Raw genomic sequence first — 17,621 nt, 5'->3', positions numbered from 1 at the left:
TAATTCATTACAGTGTGTGATTCATTGAAAAGTACAATGTGATATTATAAATGTAATATCACATTGTACTTTTATACTTTATAAGTATTTGTACTTATAATTGTTCACAGGGTTTCTAGAATAATCACCTGCCTATAGTATATTGCTGCAGTTATAATAGATATTTTAATTAATGTGTTAAAAGAATATTATGTGGCTGTTCAATAACACTAATTAAACTATATGAATCGTTGTCAAGTGAATTTTATTATGTAAAAGTATTACAGTGTATAGGTTAAACTCCCACACAGTAGAACTGTTTAATTGGTAAAATTTCTAGGTTCCATTGTGAATCCTGGCATCAGGCCTAATCAGGAAAGACTGAAAAACTGAGACTATCTATAGGATAGTAATCTTCTAATTAGTGTTTTTGTATATTTTGCATTTATTCATATTTTAATTATATTTATTGACTCTTTACAGAGACTTAGCAGCACGAAATTGTTTAGTATCAAGTCATGATTCTGCAACAAGGACAGTGAAAATAGGAGATTTTGGTTTAGCTAGAGATATTTACAAAAATGATTATTATCGTAAAGAAGGTGAAGGTCTACTTCCTGTGAGATGGATGGCTCCTGAGTCTTTAGTGGATGGAGTATTTACCAGCCAGTCAGATGTTTGGTGTGTATTTCTTCTCTTTTTTTCATTTAATATTATGCATCATGCAGCTGTGTGATATAGTGATACATTGATTATAGAGATCATAAAGAAAAGTTATAGTAGTTTTGAATTCTTATATTTTTTGATGCATTGAGCTGACATTGGTTAATTTGGTATCATTAAACATATGATATAGGAAGTTTCTGCCTGTTACTGATGCACCCGAGTGGGAAAATTCTGTAAGTAAGGTGTAATAGTACACTACTAAGTAGTTTTTTTTTTTCCCCTATGAAAAGATTTTAAGAAATATGTTGTTGGCAGAAAGAAGTCTATAAGAAAGCGTGAAAGTATATTATGTGTATACAGACAGTGATTATTCATAGCCCAAAAAAAGGAAACAATTATTATAAAAACATGCATGGTGTGAAATTTCATCAGCTAGATTTGCCTGGACTGGTCTTCCTGGATGACATGTTTAATGTAGAATACTACCTGAAACTTCTTCAAAACCACTTTATTTCAACCCTTGAAAGCATGGGAGTGAGCATAGAAGAAACATTTTCCCAACAAGTTGCAAGATCACATATATCAAATGCAGTTCAACAGAACTTTTAATTATAAGGTTATCTCTAATCAATATCCTAGACAATATGGGAATGGATGACCCTGCCACTGTATGCACTGGAATACCTGTGATTATTTTCTGTGTGGAGGAAAATATATACAAGAATAATCCACATACTGTTGAATAATTAAAAGTTGAAATCACATCTGCCACGGCAACAGCTCTGAAGAAACAATGAGTGTAGTTATGGGGAATTCACTCAACGTCTGCAAATAGTGCTGGATGTATAGGGATCATATACTGAATTATTTTTGCTTGAATAATAAACAGTCCTGTTTTATATGTTTAATAACACCAAAATCATTAGTGTTAGTGAAATACATAAAACAATCAGAGGCGGACTGGGTCAAAAATTCTTACCGGGGAAAACTCGTAGTGGCCATATTGTTTATGGCAAAAATCACACCGGCCTCCCTCCAGTAAGTCTTATGGCCAGTCCGTCCTTGTATAGCACGATAGTTGTGTTCCTAGAAACCCTCGTGCAATATAAACAACGGGTCCTATGGGAAAAATAGGGTTAGGTGCCGGCCACCCAAGATTGAACAAAAACCAAAACATTACCAAACACAATAAATAATCGTAATAAAATACTTACGTATTTTATTACGACTATTACGTAATAAAATATTGCTAATGCTTCTGCTTCTGTTTGATTTTCTATCCAAAGCAAACTTGTTTTCTGTTTGATTTGCTATCCAAACAGATGACAGCCGTTCCATCTCTTCCAATTCTTGTGTCTTAATCTAATGGATTTTAATTACACTTTGAGTTGTTCCTGCTATCAAAGTTGTTTTTATTTTCTCTGCATTCTTTGTAATTCTCGGCGTTGCCTCATTTAGGTCTGTAGCACATGCAATATCACATGGTCTTTCATTTCGCTCAAAGCGTTTCACAATTTCATATTTTTTCTCTATTGACAGAGGTGGACTGGCCATAAGCCTTACCGGGGAAACCCCGGAGGCCGATGTGATTTTGGCCATAAACACTAGTATGAGGCCACTACAAATTTTCCCGGGTAAGAATTTTTGACCCGGTCCACCTCTGTTTATCGATATCGCTTTTCTTTTTCTCTCTGAATCTGCACTGTCTTCACCAGGACACTTCCTTTTCAAACCTTTTAAGTATTTTACTCATTTTTAGGGAATAAAGCACAATTACAAAATGAGGAGGCACGCTCGACACACACATAAACAAAGCTGGTGCGTGTAGCAACTGAATAAACAACACTGTAAAGGCAGAGATACACTATTAACACCTCACATTTTACTAAAGCACATTTCTAGGGGGTTACTACCATAAAACAATAAAAACAATTTCCAGTTGCGTTTCTGTTAGTGGAATCTGTTATAAATGGGTAGTAAACTCAATCTAATTGCATTTGCGATTATACCGATAGCTGGAATTGTGTTGGTTTTTACGTTATGGTGAAATGTGTTTCCCCTTCACTGATATAAAACACATAACTACATTTTCAGAATCTTCTCTTCATTCCTATCGTGTTGCGTTCAGTTGGGGTGATTCCGCATTCGACTGCCATTTCTTGTAAACACAAAGGTGAATCGTGCATAAGCGAATTCGGTTCTTGTTATATAAGATATCGTTCCCCTATTTATAAATCGTGTATGATCGAATTCATGTAGTGTAAACACGTGTTATACGAGGACTGACTGTATAAGCATTCAAAACATTTTTATCTTTTCTTGATGACCATGTACATAGTGTAACAAATTTATTTTTCCTATTTTCAAAATAAACTCACTGGACAAAAAAAATATAAATCTTTATTTAATATCTAGTAGTGCCACCTTTTGCCCAAATTATAGCCTGTACACATTGTGGCATGGATTCCACTTGGTGTTGGAGGAAGTCTAGCTCTAGATTTGACTGTTCTAACGTCAAGATATTTGTCAGCTGCTGTATTATGGTCCGTAGAGAACTGCAATACCAAAATTCCCTTTCCAGATCTGGAGAATCAGGTGGCTAGGGTAGATATTGGAAATCTTGGGGATGTTCCTTGAACCATTCAGATACAAGTTTTTCATGGTGAATTTTGTTGTTTTGAAGGAATCTGTCTAGGTAAATTTGAAGAATTGCAGGGTGAAGTTGGTCTGATTATGACAGAAAAATATTCATTGGTGGTAACATGACCTTCTAATGGTATAAGAAGACCCAGTTTATACCAGCAGACATACCCCATACCATGATACCACCTCCAGTCACTTACTTCAATGTTGGACATGAGACAATCTGAATGCATGGTTTCATGCTACACTTTCACCTTAACATTGGTGCAAAAAAAAAGTGTAAATTGAGACTTGTCAGAATTACATGATCTTTATCCAGTGTTCCATAGTCCATTCTTGATTATGGCAGCAGCATCACTCCAGTTGACCCTTGATTTTTTACAGAAAGAAATAGCTTTCGTATAGTCATATGACTTCAAAATAACAGATTCTTCAACTTCTACTGCATAGTTTGGTTGGAAGTGGGTCTTTCTTTGCCTAAATTGAATTTTTCAGTCATTTGCTTAACATGCATCTTTCTGAAGCACAATTTGCTTTAAATTCCTGTAGTCTCATTCTTGGAGTACACAAATTGGGATGCATTCTCCTTTTGTTTTAACATTGTATACTATTAAGATAGTTGTTTTCAACACACCAGTTTCCTTTGCTTTCTTAATTGTGGTTCTTTGTAAACATGCTACAACAATAATACCTTTCTGAAAATCAGAATGGTCACCTGTCTTCCCCATGACCAGTTCGACTAAGAAGTCCTAGAAAAGCATACAGTATTTATCTGATACCAAGGAACTTGTGATCATACCGTGCAACAATTTACATTTTTTATTTTATTAATATTTCATGGAATATTAATAAATTACTATATAAAACTACCCATAGCTCTCAACTCACTTAACCAATATTCAGTTTCACTTAGTTGTATTGAAGATATTCATTTCAGTCTACTCATAGAAATAGTCAAAGATCCTCACATCCACTGAAGTTAAACTGTAAACATCCTGTACATAGTTATTTTTACTTGTGAAAATTTACTAAATGACTGAGACTTGTAGTGTCAGTTGTTCAGGTGTTGTGTTGCATGTGGTAGAGAATATTTAAAATTCCCAAAGAATAGGTAATATCTAGGGAATATGAGGAGCAATGGATTATCCTATTTTAACCAAAGAAAAAGGGGGGGGGGTTTGCTACTAATCCAGTTACATGGTTTCTTCGCATATTTTCCTTTGAGACCTGTTCATAGGTCCATTTTGAGTAATTTCTGGAGTGTGCATGCCCTTAGTATACATGGTTTCAAGTCATCATCAACAGTAAAACTTTATTCAACTGATTAAATGCACTTTATACTTCTTTGTATAAAGGGGTGCATGTTCACTAAAAATTTCTAACTTCCATTCCTGTTTCTCCTGGAATTTTGGTACCATCAAAACAATCTTCACATTTTTTCATGAGTGCATATTACTCTCATAACTTCTCTAAGACATGATTTTTTGTTGCAAAATTTCAAAATTTCTACATCCATGCAATTCTCTCTAGCTCTGTGCAAAAAGATGATTGGTAATTTTAACTGTGGATGGTGAATTTTTCTGAATTGTACTGCCACAGCATATACCAACTGGTTTAGTTTAGTAAGAACCGCATCCCTATTTTTTGGAACCTTCACTAAACCTGTATTTAATGATGCATCAACTACTTTGGGCCCTATGTTTTCCTTCTTCTTAGGTGTTCTCTTGAAAAATTCTGTACTTTTCATATCACAACAAGTAGTTTCTAATCATCACAGGACTAATGTGTAGCTATGTCACTACGTTAAGGCAGACTATACCCATTGCTAAATTACTTGTGGTAAACTTGAAAGTGAACATTTAAGTTAGATCTCTTAGACTTCATCACTGTCGCTTCTGTTATTTATCATATGTCAAATTAGGAAGGACCAACTTACTTAATCTAATAGCATTTCAAAATATACTAATAAAATTTACTATTATCATTTCAATTTTTTTTTTTTCTTTAACATTGCTTACAGGGCATTTGGTGTACTGTTATGGGAAGTTCTGACGCTAGGACAGCAGCCATATCCTGCACGTACAAATCTAGAAGTTTTAAATTATGTAAGAGGTGGAGGACAATTGGATAAACCTAATGGTTGTCCCAAAGAATTGTAAGTAAATAATATTTATTATCATTCAAAGTATCTTAAAAGTGTTTTCTTTAAACAGAAATGTCAGAGCATCACTTAAATATTTCAGTGATACCTTTAATGATTTTTTATAGATTTCCATTAGTTAATTTTGTCCTTTATATTTCATGCTTCTCTGAATGAAGTAGAAAGATAAATTTATTGTTAACTATTCAAAGGAACTTATGTTAACCAGAAATTTTATTTTCAAACATACAGTTTGGGAGCATTTTTCCCCAAGTACATATCCACTAGACATTGGAAACATGCAAGTTCTTTGTTTAAGGCCAGTTATTTAGCCAGTTTTCTTAATAAATTTAATTAATATAACTTAAATTCAAATTTTCTAATTAATTTAAAGTCCTTTGAGCAGTTAACAATAAATTATTCTGTATGTTTCAAGCATTAAAACTGTTTATTTTATCAAGCATACTCTTCAACAGTTATGTTAGAACTAGATTTTCTTAGGATTCAGCATACAAAAATTTTTGTGACTCAAAAATGTAAATTTTTTTTTCAAATTATATTTATTATTACGATAATATGGGATAATTCAAAAGTAGCTTTAAAAAAACCTGTCCAGCTAAGCCTTAAATTTTTTTAGGCTATCAACTTCCACAACAAGGGATGGAAGTCCGTTCCACCAACCAACTACCCACTGGCTAAAGGCAAATTTCTGCACATCTATCCTACATCTGTCTTTCCTCAATTTGAATTTATGCCCTCTCAGGTGATTATTCTGAGCAAGAGGAAGAATCCCATCGGCATTGAGCATGCTCAAACCATTCAAAGCTTTATACACCTCTATCAGATCACCTCACTGGTGCCTAGTCTCCAGACACTGTAATTTGCAAAACTTAAGCCTTTCTTCGTAAGAGCAACCCTTTGTTCTACACTAATCTTGTGCTCGGACCAGCAGCTCTACATCCTTCTTGAAATGAGGCCTCCAGACCTGTATACAGTACTCAAGGTGTGGCCTGACCATCGCCTTATACAGGGATAATCACCTCCTTATCCCTACTAGAAAATTCCTGTATATCATTGACAAGACACCATGAGCTACTCTTGCAGCCCATCTGCACTGCTCAGAAAACTTCATATCTGCCTGCACAATTACCCCCAGGTCCTTTTCATTCTCTACTACTGTCAGTGTAGTACCAAGAGTTGATACGTTGCTCTGGGGTTACTGTTTCCCATATGTAGTACTTTACATTTGTCAATGTTAAACTTCATTTGCCACCTCTCAGCCCATCTGCTCAACCTTTCCAGATACTTTTGCAGCAGCATAGCGTCAGTAGTGTCCTTAACAACCCTGCCAACCTTTGTATCGTCTGCAATCTTGAACATTAAGCTTGATATACCATCATCAATATCATTTATAAATACAGAAAACAACAATGAACCCAACTCTGAACCTGAGGGACTCCACTAATAACATTAGTCCACGATGAGCAGTGTCCATTGATTACCAGTCTCTATCTTCTGCCCCTCAACCATCCCTTTATCCATAGTAGCAATTTGCATCCAATACCACACTGCTCAAATTTGTGCAGCAGTCTTCCATGTGCAACAGTATCAAAAGCCTTTCTAAGATCCAAATATATAATATCAGTTATTCCCTGCATCCAGTTCTTTTGTGACTGCATCATAGTATCCAATCAAATTGGTCAGGCAAGACTTTCCCTTAACAAAACCATGCTGTGTCCGAGCTATAACTGAAGTCTTGTCTAGATGATCCTGCAGTGCTTATTTAACCAGTGCCTCCATTAATTTTCCTGGAACAGCAGTTATACTCACAGGTCTATAATTACTTGTGTCAGCCTTTGATCCTCCTTTGTGAATTGAGGTCGCATTTGCACATCTCCAGTCTATGGGTACCTCCCAAGTCCAAAAAAGCTCTCATAATTATGGCTAAGGGTTTGCTTACTTCTTTTGCTGCCTCCTTTAATATAACTGGATAGATCCCATCCACCCGGGTGCCTTTTTTTTATGTTTATCCTCAACAATTTCTCCTCCACTTTCCTCTCAGTTATTACAAAATCATCTAGCTCACTGCCAGAGTTTACTTCACCTCTGGCATTCCCCCTCCTGAATAACTCCTCATGTGTGAATGTAGATGCAAAATACTCATTTAGTTTGTTAGCCATCTGAGCAGGATCCTCAACCGTTGAGGGGCGCCTCCGTAGCCAGGTGGGAAGGAGCAGCAGTGCGTAGCACACGCTTCTTGATTAGACCGGGGTTCGAGCCCGTCACCACCAAATACGGAGGATGCGGAAAGGTCAGGGAATGACCACCGCATATCCCAGAGCAATATGGCCTTAGTTGCTAATGCTCCTAAAAAAACCAAACAACCAACCACCATCAACCGTTGAACCATCAATATCAAGTGGACCAATCTGATTCATCCCCTTCCTTCTAGAGTTTACATAAGTAAAGAACTCTTTGCTGTTTTTCTTTGCATCCTTTGCCAAACATTTCTCATAATCTGCCTTTGCCTGCCTAACCTCCTTTGTAACTTGTTTACAGAACAGCTTATATCTATCATAGGCTTCTGTGTCACCCATTAATTTATATGTATCCCATGCATTTTTCTTTTCTGCCATATGTCTCATTAGTTCATCTGACATCCATTTAGGCCTAAACCTTGAACAATATTTCTTAGTTGGTGTGTAAAGCCTATTAGCTTCCAAGATAAGTTCTTTGAATGCTCTCCATTTTGAATTTGCTGTTGGTCCCACTGTATAGAATTTAAATACTGTCTCAGACCATCGTTGTCGCCTTTACGAAAGCAAAAACCCTTCCCTTTACCCCTGATGGTAGTTACCTCTTTGAGTAAATCCCACTTCAGCACACTGTGATCACTGCCACCTAGTGGTTCCTTTATCTGCAGATTCTTAATGCATGAAGAATCACTACTGATAATCAGATCAAGACTATTACTCCCTCTAGTTGCCTCTCGAACATACTGATGTAGAAAACAATCATCCAATAAATCCACAAAAGCCTTGCTACTGTGTGAGTGACCAAGCACAAATTCCAGTCAATATCTGGGAAATTAAAATCCCTCATTATAAGACTCTCTGATTTACTGGCCCACTCTATTTCCCTGTACAGCTTCTTATTATACTCATCAGTCATTAGGCCTATAGCACACTCCAACTCAATTTTGATCTCCCAATGCTTAGGTCACACCAAACTGACTCAACACTGCACTGTCCAGCGATGTCGACTGGCTTCACTTCCTTGGATTTTGTGTGTTTCTTAACTAATAGCATAACCCCTTCTCCCTTCCTATCCTGTCTATCCTTTCTGTATACATTGTACTCCCCAAATTCCAGTTCTGCATTCCTTATATCTGTGTGACACCACGTCTCTGAAATCCCAACAATATCTGCCTTTGATGTTTTGAGCAACACCTCAAATTCATCAAATATAGTGATATTTATAGTGATAAGTATTATAAAACTTATTAGTATTAGTAGTGGCAAATGATGTAAGAAAACCTCAGTCAAAAAAAAAAAAACCTTCCCACATCACTTGTCCATCCCTTCCAATAATTTGTCTAGTTCTTCTTTAAAATTATTCAAACAATCCACCTCCACAACAACAGGTGGAATCTTGTTCCAACAATCAACCACCCACTAGCTGCAGACAAAGTTTCACACATATATCCCGCCACCATTCTTCCTCAGTTTGACTTCATGCCCCCTCACATGTAGACTGAGCAAGAAGAATGCCAGCAGCTTTGAGTTTGCCCAATCCATTCAAAGCCTTTAAAATCTCAGTCAGATTCACCTTACAGATGCCTACTCACCAGTTGCTGCAGTTTGCAGAACTGAAACCTTTTTTAGTAAGACCATCCTTTTGTTCCCTTACTGATCTTGTTGCTCTTCTCTACACCCATTCCAATATCTGTATCCTTCCTAGCATGTGCATCCTTCCAAACCTGTATATAGTAATCAAGATGCATCTAACCATTGCCTTGTACAATGGTTAAATCACCTCCTTATCCCTGCTAGCCAAGTTCTTGCATAGCCCTAGTTTCTGACAAAATCCTATGAGCTGTCCTAGCAGCCTATCTGCACTGCTTGGAGAACTACATATCAAACTACAAAAAAAACTGTAGTACCACACAGTTGGTAATTTAATCTAGGATTACTGCTACTCATATGCAGTATCTTGTATTTGTCCATGTTGAGCATCAACTGCCAAATTTTTCTAGACCTTGTTACAGTAGCTTACTCTGCTTACTCTCATTTACCACCCTACCAACCTTTGTATCATCTGCAAACTCTATTGGCCAATAGAATTGTCAGCATATCCAAGAGACCAACTGATACCAACGAAGATGAAGTCAAAAAACTTAAGGAGCTAAGAACCAGACTATCCTTGGCTGAACCAACCTCCCAATTTTCAGGAGAATTTACAGTCGCAGAGATTTCAACAGCTCCGAAGGAAATAAAACCAGGCAAGGCAGCCGGAGTGGATGGAATATATCCAGAGTTCCTGAAACACTGTGGCCCAAGAGCTCTGGACTGGCTAGTTAAATTCTTTAATGACATCTTGCGGAATGGTAGGTTCCCACTCTTGTTCAAGAGAACCAAAATAGTTGCCATTCTAAAGCCTGGGAAAAGTGGATCTTGCCCTGAAGATTATCGTCCAATCGCACTTTTAAATATATGTTACAAATTAATTGAAAGAATGGTTTACAATAGAATCTCAACTACAACCTTCCAACACATACCAATTGAACAAGCCAGATTCCGACCAGGCCGAAGCTGCTGTAATCAGGTATTGGCACTTACAAGCCACATCGAGAATGGATTTCAAGATAAGAAGAAGACCATTGCAGTCTTTGTGGACTTGACATCAGCTTGTGACACAGTATGGTGACAAGGAATAATTCTGAAATTTTTGAAGATTATTCCTTGTAAGACCCTCGCGATCCTACTTAACAATATGCTATGCAACAGAGTGTTTGAAGTACATTTAAACGGCAGAGTGAGCATGCCTTAGATATTAAATGATGGTTTACCACAGGGATCAGTTCTTGCTCCATTATTATTTAATATTTATACTGTAGATCTTCCAGCAACTGCTTCTAGGAAATTCATGTACACAGATGACATAGCTCTGACTGCCCAGTCTACTGATTTCAAAACAGCCGAAATTGTACTCACAAAGGATCTTCATAACCTGAATAAATATTTTCATGCATGGCGACTTAAACTTAACTTAAAAAAAACCGAAGTTAGTTGCTTTCATCTGGATAATCACAGGGCTAATTATATGCCTCAAGTGGAATATAAAGGCCAACAACTGAAATACAACCCCTGCCCAAAATATCTGGGAATCACGATGGACCGAACACTGACGTATAAACAACACCTTTGTAATATTGCAGCAAAGATAAAAACTAGGAATAACATCTTGCACAAACTTATCCAGCATGTTGTCTCAGAGTGCCCAAAGAGGAGATTTGAAGGACCCATCCAAGATCTACATAGTGTTACTGACGATGCTATCAATTGGCTGAATAAACTGGACATTAAATTTTAATTTATCAAAATGTTATGTATAATTTTCTCTGTAAATATTGTTTTTAGGTTTATTGTAATTTATTTATATTTTTTTGATTGTCTGTTACAAATGTATCCTCATTTTGCCATACGAAATAAATAAATCTGCAAACTTAGACGTTTAGCCTAATATATCTTCATTGATATCATTAATGCACATATAAAACAACTATGGGCCCAGTGCTGAACTGTAAGGAACCCCCTCTAATGACATTAGTCCACGAAGAACAGTGTTTGGCTGCTACCATCAGATTTTGATGGTAGCAGGCAAACACTGCTCTAACATTGAGACTAGATTATGCTCAGGATACACACATATCCCATGGTTAGAGGCCTTCCATATAGCAATTGTGGGTCCCATCATGGAGATGGAGGTGGATAATGCTCTGCCATTTTTGGATATTTTAGTTCAACGCGCTGGTTGTCATTTAGTAACTTTGGTTTATAGAAAATGAAAAGGACAATTTATAAATTATAATTCTGCACATACTGTGGGGCATCTACACAGCATGGCTAGAGCATTATTCAACTGCACATGCTCACATTGTGCTTCTATTATTGATAGGGAGACTGAGTATTCCAGTCAGATCAGAGTTATATAATTGTGGTTATCCCCCTCGTGTTTTGGACAGGTTCCAAGTGCAAGATAATAGTCCTCGTAGAGATCGGGTTGATTCACCGATTGCTATGGCATACATTCCTCACTATCCAGGTGTATCTGCCCATCTTGTCAGGGTGCTGCAACATTATTGTTTTGGTTGTGTACAGCTCCCTGGCAAGAAGTTACAATGTTACCCATTGCGAAATTGGTTGTACCCATGCTACATCATGTGAGTGGTTTATCATATTACTTGTCTAGGTTGTGGGAGCTGTTATATTAGGGAATCCAAACATAGGTTAGTTGATTGGATTTCTGACATGGCAGGGCTATTTGACAACCCGAATTTGGTGCCTCAGCTGTTGCTGAGCACTATTGGAGTTACCATCACTTCCACTATGACCCTTGTCTAACATTGAGATTCTAGATTATGCTCAGGATACATGCATATCCCATGGTTAGAGGTCTTTCATATAGCAATTGTGGGTCCCATCATTAATCGTAATGCTGGAACTAGCATTCACCCTATTATAGAGGCCACTGTTTTACACAATTATGGGAGGTGGAAAGTTAACAATACAGCTGCTGGATGACATTACAACAGTAATACAGAGTCTGATTAATTATTAACATCTTCTATTTCTCTTACTCTTCTTCCCTCTCCTTTTTTCCTTTCCTTTTCTCCTGCTACACTCGATGTACAGGCATGGATCATTCACACATGCATGGGATTTTCCTTTGTAGTATACAGGGTGTCTCAAAAATACACGGCATCACTTCAGGAATGAGTTCCTCATATGTAGACAAAAATATTTTATATCAACATAGTTCCAGAAATGCTTGGTTCCCGAGTTATTAACCGGAATGTCTTATCTCCTGCAGGTGATTTCCTTCATCACAAGGTACTGACAGAATCTGGTGGTTTTCCATTCCGACCATGTACTCAAATCAGGAGCAAGCAGATATGCACTTTATGTATGGTTTGGCGAATGGCAATGCTCTGGAGACTCGTTGTTTGTACCACGAAAGGTTCCCAGAACGAAGATGTCCAGACAGGAAAACATTTGAAGGTATCCATCGCCGCCTTTGTGAACATGGGACCTTTACACCTCGTGCTGCCGACAGAGGACGACCAAGATCTAAGACTCCTGAAGCAGAGGAGGAGATTTTGGACGTTGTGCATGCCACTCCTGGAATCAGCACATGCAGAATAGCATTGCAACTGGCTGTTCAATATTCGACTATTTGGAGAGTGTTGCGAGAACACCAACTGTATCTTTACCATCTGCAACGGGTACAGGCCTTGTCATCAGCAGATTACCCTGTGCGAGTAATGTTCTGCCAGTGGTTCTTGCAGCAGTGTGGTACAACTCCTCACTTTTCTGCCTTAGTGATATTCACAGATGAAGCACAGTTCACACGAGACGGAATCCAAAACTTTCACAATCAGCATGTATGGGCTGAGGAAAACCCACATGCAATTTTTCCATCACATCACCAACAGTGGTTCAGCCTCAACATCTGGGTGGGTGTTTTTGGTGATAAGTTATTTGTGCCCCATGTACTTCCAAACAAACTCACAGGGCAGACGTACAGGCGTACATTTCGGTTAATAACCCGGGAACCAAACATTTCCAGAACTATGTTGATATAAAATTTTTTTATTGTCTACATATGAGGAACTCATTCCTGAAGTTATGCCGTGTATTTTTGAGACACCCTGTATATTCCCTGCCATTGATCTTATCAAGCTGAAAAAGAGGTTTGTCACTTTGAAAGCTTCCCATTTTATTTTATATACAGTGCATGTATGCTTTAGCACTTTTATTTGGTTGTCTTATTTTATGTTTTAATTGTATCTAATTCTGTTTTATTTCATTTTATTTTGCATTGTCAATGATTTTAAATTCCTTTATATATTTTTTTATATTTTCAATTTCTAATTTTGTGTCATCATTTATTGTAATAAACCGTTTGAAGTCAGAATAAGCAATATTTCCTGATCATACTGAATACAGGTTTTGAAACCTCATTTTAGGTAGGATGTGGATCTGGGAAGGGTGCACCAAGATTAGTTTAGGACACAAAAGGGACTATGGTTATATATACTATAGACTACATACTATAAATTGCAGCATCAGAAAACTAGGCACCTAATTGAATTGTTTACAGCTGTAACAGAGTTAGGTAATCTAAATGCTGATGGCATCTTTATTGTTTCTTAATTGGGGCCCACAAGGGAATATAAATTTAAATTGAAAAAGGATACTTGAAGAATAAATGTGTGGACATTTCTCTTTAGCAAGAGAATAATTTATTATTGGAATGAACTTCGACTTAATGTGTAGTGTGCCATTTGAATAAATTTAAAGGAGGAATGGGTCAATGAAGTGTTTTTTGGTGATGCTGTGTAAGCTTTTTTTTTCTTTGCATCATTTTCCAAATACTAATGTTGATACCAAAATGTTAGAAGGTGAGGAAGTGAGAAATCACACTTATGACATTCTCAAGTTGAATGTGTTTTGTGTTCTAAGAAACCATCACCAGGATTATATACCTTTACATGTTTAACAAAAAAAAGGGAAAAAAAAAAAAAAAAACTCTTCTACTGCAGATCATAGACAACATTTAAGGTTTTCATTCATTTATTAGGATAAATTTGTTCTTTTGCATGCCACTGGGACCCATATGTATATTTAAGGTTGTCAGTCCATCTCGCTCTTGTGTTCCCCATATCTGTTACTTTCACACTTTCCAAATTGATGGATGTGAATTCTGAAGCCAGTGCAATATCCCAACTTCATGCCATTGGATTTTTTTATTTGGAGCTTCAGGATCAGGTTTGTCAGCAGCTGCTTCTAGAAAATTTACACAAATTGAAGAACAGAATCAGAATTGCTAGTCATCAAGTAACATCTCAATATTATTATTATTATTATTATTATTAGCAATATGGTACAAGGAAGCCTGAGACTTATGCTGCACCAGCCAAAAAAAAAAAAAAATTCCTGAGTTACTCCCTGTGTGTGTGTGAGAGAGAGAGAGAAAGGCATCACCAAAAAAGAGAAGAATGATGATATCCAGCTCAGGACCCTGGGTTTGCCAAGCCCATACTCACCAGATGTGAGCCCCCGGGGTTGTTTAGAGCAGGTGAGCCAGGACATTCACTTTTTTTGGTACATATGCAGCATGACTGGCACTAGATGTAAAGTCATTAAGATGTAAAGTCACCAGTAAAAACTTCAAGACCATGCCTTCTTCAGTGCTTGGTATGTTTTTACTAAATTCAAAATACACAAAATTATAGGCTCGCTAAGTTGTGAAATTACTTGGCTACATACTTGCTCACCTCTATTTAGTGGTGTACTGATAAAGTTTTAACAACTGGTTTGCCCTTTCTTAACAACCCCCACCCTCTTTGGAAACTACGTGGTGGGTTTTTTTTTTTTTGGAAACTCTGTGGCTCCCTTTGTGAGAATTACGATCCCCCTCCTGAAAGTATAAATGAATTCTATTATATCAGCAAACATCTGCTTAAATTTGTCTCGGCCACTTCTTCTTCTTAGGGTAATGACTTTATCAGGTTCATAACAAATTCTAGAAACATGAAATCTTTGACAGACGTCGAGCAAGGGAATGTCATTACCTTAAGAAGAAGTGGCCCAGGCAAAATTAAGTGGCTGTTTGTTGGAAATAATATTCCTGTAAAATTGCTAGTGGAGATAATCCCTACGCAGGCTGCTGCATAAGAAAGGAAAGTGGGGGAAAGAAAGCACAAAGGGTGCCAAAATAAGCATGCCCTGGCTGAATTTTCCATGTCATCATCTTATCGTCCAAATGCCACTAGCTATTGTGGATTGAAGTGCATGCTGCTCTACTATTTATAGCCATTGTTGATTTAATTAACAACCGGCTTGCAAAATCCTTGAAAATTTAACAATTGGCTCATGCAAGCCGGCTCCAGCATATCACTGCCTTTATTTCATATTAGACTGTTATTGAAATTAATGTATCCATAACCCACTTCATATATGTTTATGTTTCTGTGTTATTCTCATAACTGATCAGCAATTATTTATATGGCCAAAATTAGGTTGAATATACAGTCAGAGTAAAGAAGTCAGAGTAAATAATAATAATGTTCAGCTTACTTTAAATATAACTATACTTTTTTCATCATCTGATGTTTGTGTGGATTTCTGTACTGAGTGTATGTTCTCCCGAAGTTGACTTCAGTTACAGGATTATATATATAATGGCCATGCTATATAAAATTTATATAAACTAATGAATCTTTCTATATGAATTTTCCGTATTATGGCATCAATGCACCAATAGCCACAACAGCAGCAGCATATAAAACTTATATGAAATAGATAGTTATTTTTTTGTTTTTTTAATGTAGGCCTCTTTCAGAAAAGTTGTACAATAATTTTAAAGGTAACCACTCTCCAGATACATCATTAACAGGTTATGGACAACAGATGGTTAGGGACATCAAAGTAGCTATGTGCATTTACTGAAAAAGAACTTTCACTAGATGCCAAATATGAATTGCATAGTTTATCATCTCCTCCACTGAACTTAGTATGATATGAAGCAGAAAAAAGTTCACTGACTTTTTTTCTTTTTTGTTGTAAAATTTAAAACAGTAAAAATGATAAGTAATTAATTAATAACAAAGAACACAATATGCACAAGTGAAAGATACGGAGTAATAAGTTTCTTAAAATTTATTTATGTTTTTTATATGATTGAATATTTCATGGAAGGGGAAACACATTTCACCATAATAACATGAAAACCCACAGAATTCCAGCTATTGGTACTATATCAAATGCAAGAAGATCAAGTTTACTACCCGTTTATAATTGATTACACTAACAGAAAAGACCAATAAACCAGAAACTGCAAATTGTTTTTATTGTTTTATGGTAGTGACCTCCAGAAATGTGCTTTAGAAAAATTTACCACGAAGGTAATAACGACTAGTGAGTCAACAGCAGGGATTCACAAAAAGGAATGGAAAGGTTGAAAATTACATCTAACATAATAGCAGGGTTTTTCCAGCACAAAAGCTCAAAAATACTGTGTTATGCGAGGTTTCCGCAATTCTCTAACCATGTTATATAAGTACCATGTTGTGTGAGGATTGCCGCAATTTATCAATCGTGTTAGAGCAAAACTGTGTTGTAGAAGTACCGTGTTATATGGGGGTTGCCTGTAACTAAAAGAAATAAAAAAAATCACAGTTTATGTTTATATATCTACAATAAAATCATAGAAACAAAATATTGTGAAATATAATATAGAGTAATTTTACTCTAAATATAATATATATTATATATTATATTTAGTTTAATATACTATACTAAATATAATATAGAGTATAACATGAACTAAAAATATGCAATGAAGAATTATTATTTAAATTGAATTTTTCTTGCTTTTGCTGAAGAAAAATCAATAATTTTATCATAATTTATGTTTAGTGCAATGTTATTTTCAATGGATATAATTGACATGTTGGTTAGTTGTTCTTGCCCAGTTTATCTAAGGTGATTTTTAATCAATTTAAGTTTACTGAAGGACCTTTCACAAGAAGCTACTTGCAGCTATGTTACAGGCAGGGTAAGAAAAATTCGTAATGCTATTTCTGTTTGGATAAGATTCTGTTAGACAATACTCATCAATGAATTGGAGAAGTTGAAATGGGATTGCAGATTTTATGTCCTGTGGAACTGATAAAATATGATTTTTGAAATATCTGACACATTTAAATCTTTGTTGTATTTTAATGTAAGGTTGGAGGCAGCCTTCTGAAAGTCCAAATCTTTTGTTGTACTCTGATTTTAGTGTACATCGTTCATACGAAAAAAAAAAAAAAAAAAAAGGATGTTCACATTTGTTTTAACACTCAGATATACTGTATTTTCAGGAACATTGTCTTTACAGTGAAGGGTTCGATACAGAGTTTCAAAAT

The 17,621-nt window shown here is 36.2% G+C and overlaps 1 protein-coding gene across 1 annotated transcript in view; it reads left to right on the top strand.

The window, feature by feature from the left end:
* The window catches only part of LOC150081563 (proto-oncogene tyrosine-protein kinase ROS-like), a 356,247-nt gene that overhangs the window by 316,622 nt on the left and 22,004 nt on the right, over positions 1-17,621 (top strand). The window contains exons 35-36 of the mRNA XM_090380246.1: positions 463-660; positions 5,309-5,443. Of these exons, the coding sequence (XP_090236372.1) occupies positions 463-660; positions 5,309-5,443 (333 nt within the window). The remainder of the gene's footprint in view (positions 1-462; positions 661-5,308; positions 5,444-17,621) is intronic.

Source organism: Mastigoproctus giganteus, chromosome 8 (genome assembly GCF_048544385.1).
Source record: "Mastigoproctus giganteus isolate SK-2022 chromosome 8, ASM4854438v1, whole genome shotgun sequence".
NCBI lineage: Eukaryota > Metazoa > Arthropoda > Arachnida > Uropygi > Thelyphonidae > Mastigoproctus > Mastigoproctus giganteus.
The sequence above is the reverse complement of the archived record's forward strand: the minus strand, read 5'-3'. Positions and strand labels throughout refer to the sequence as shown.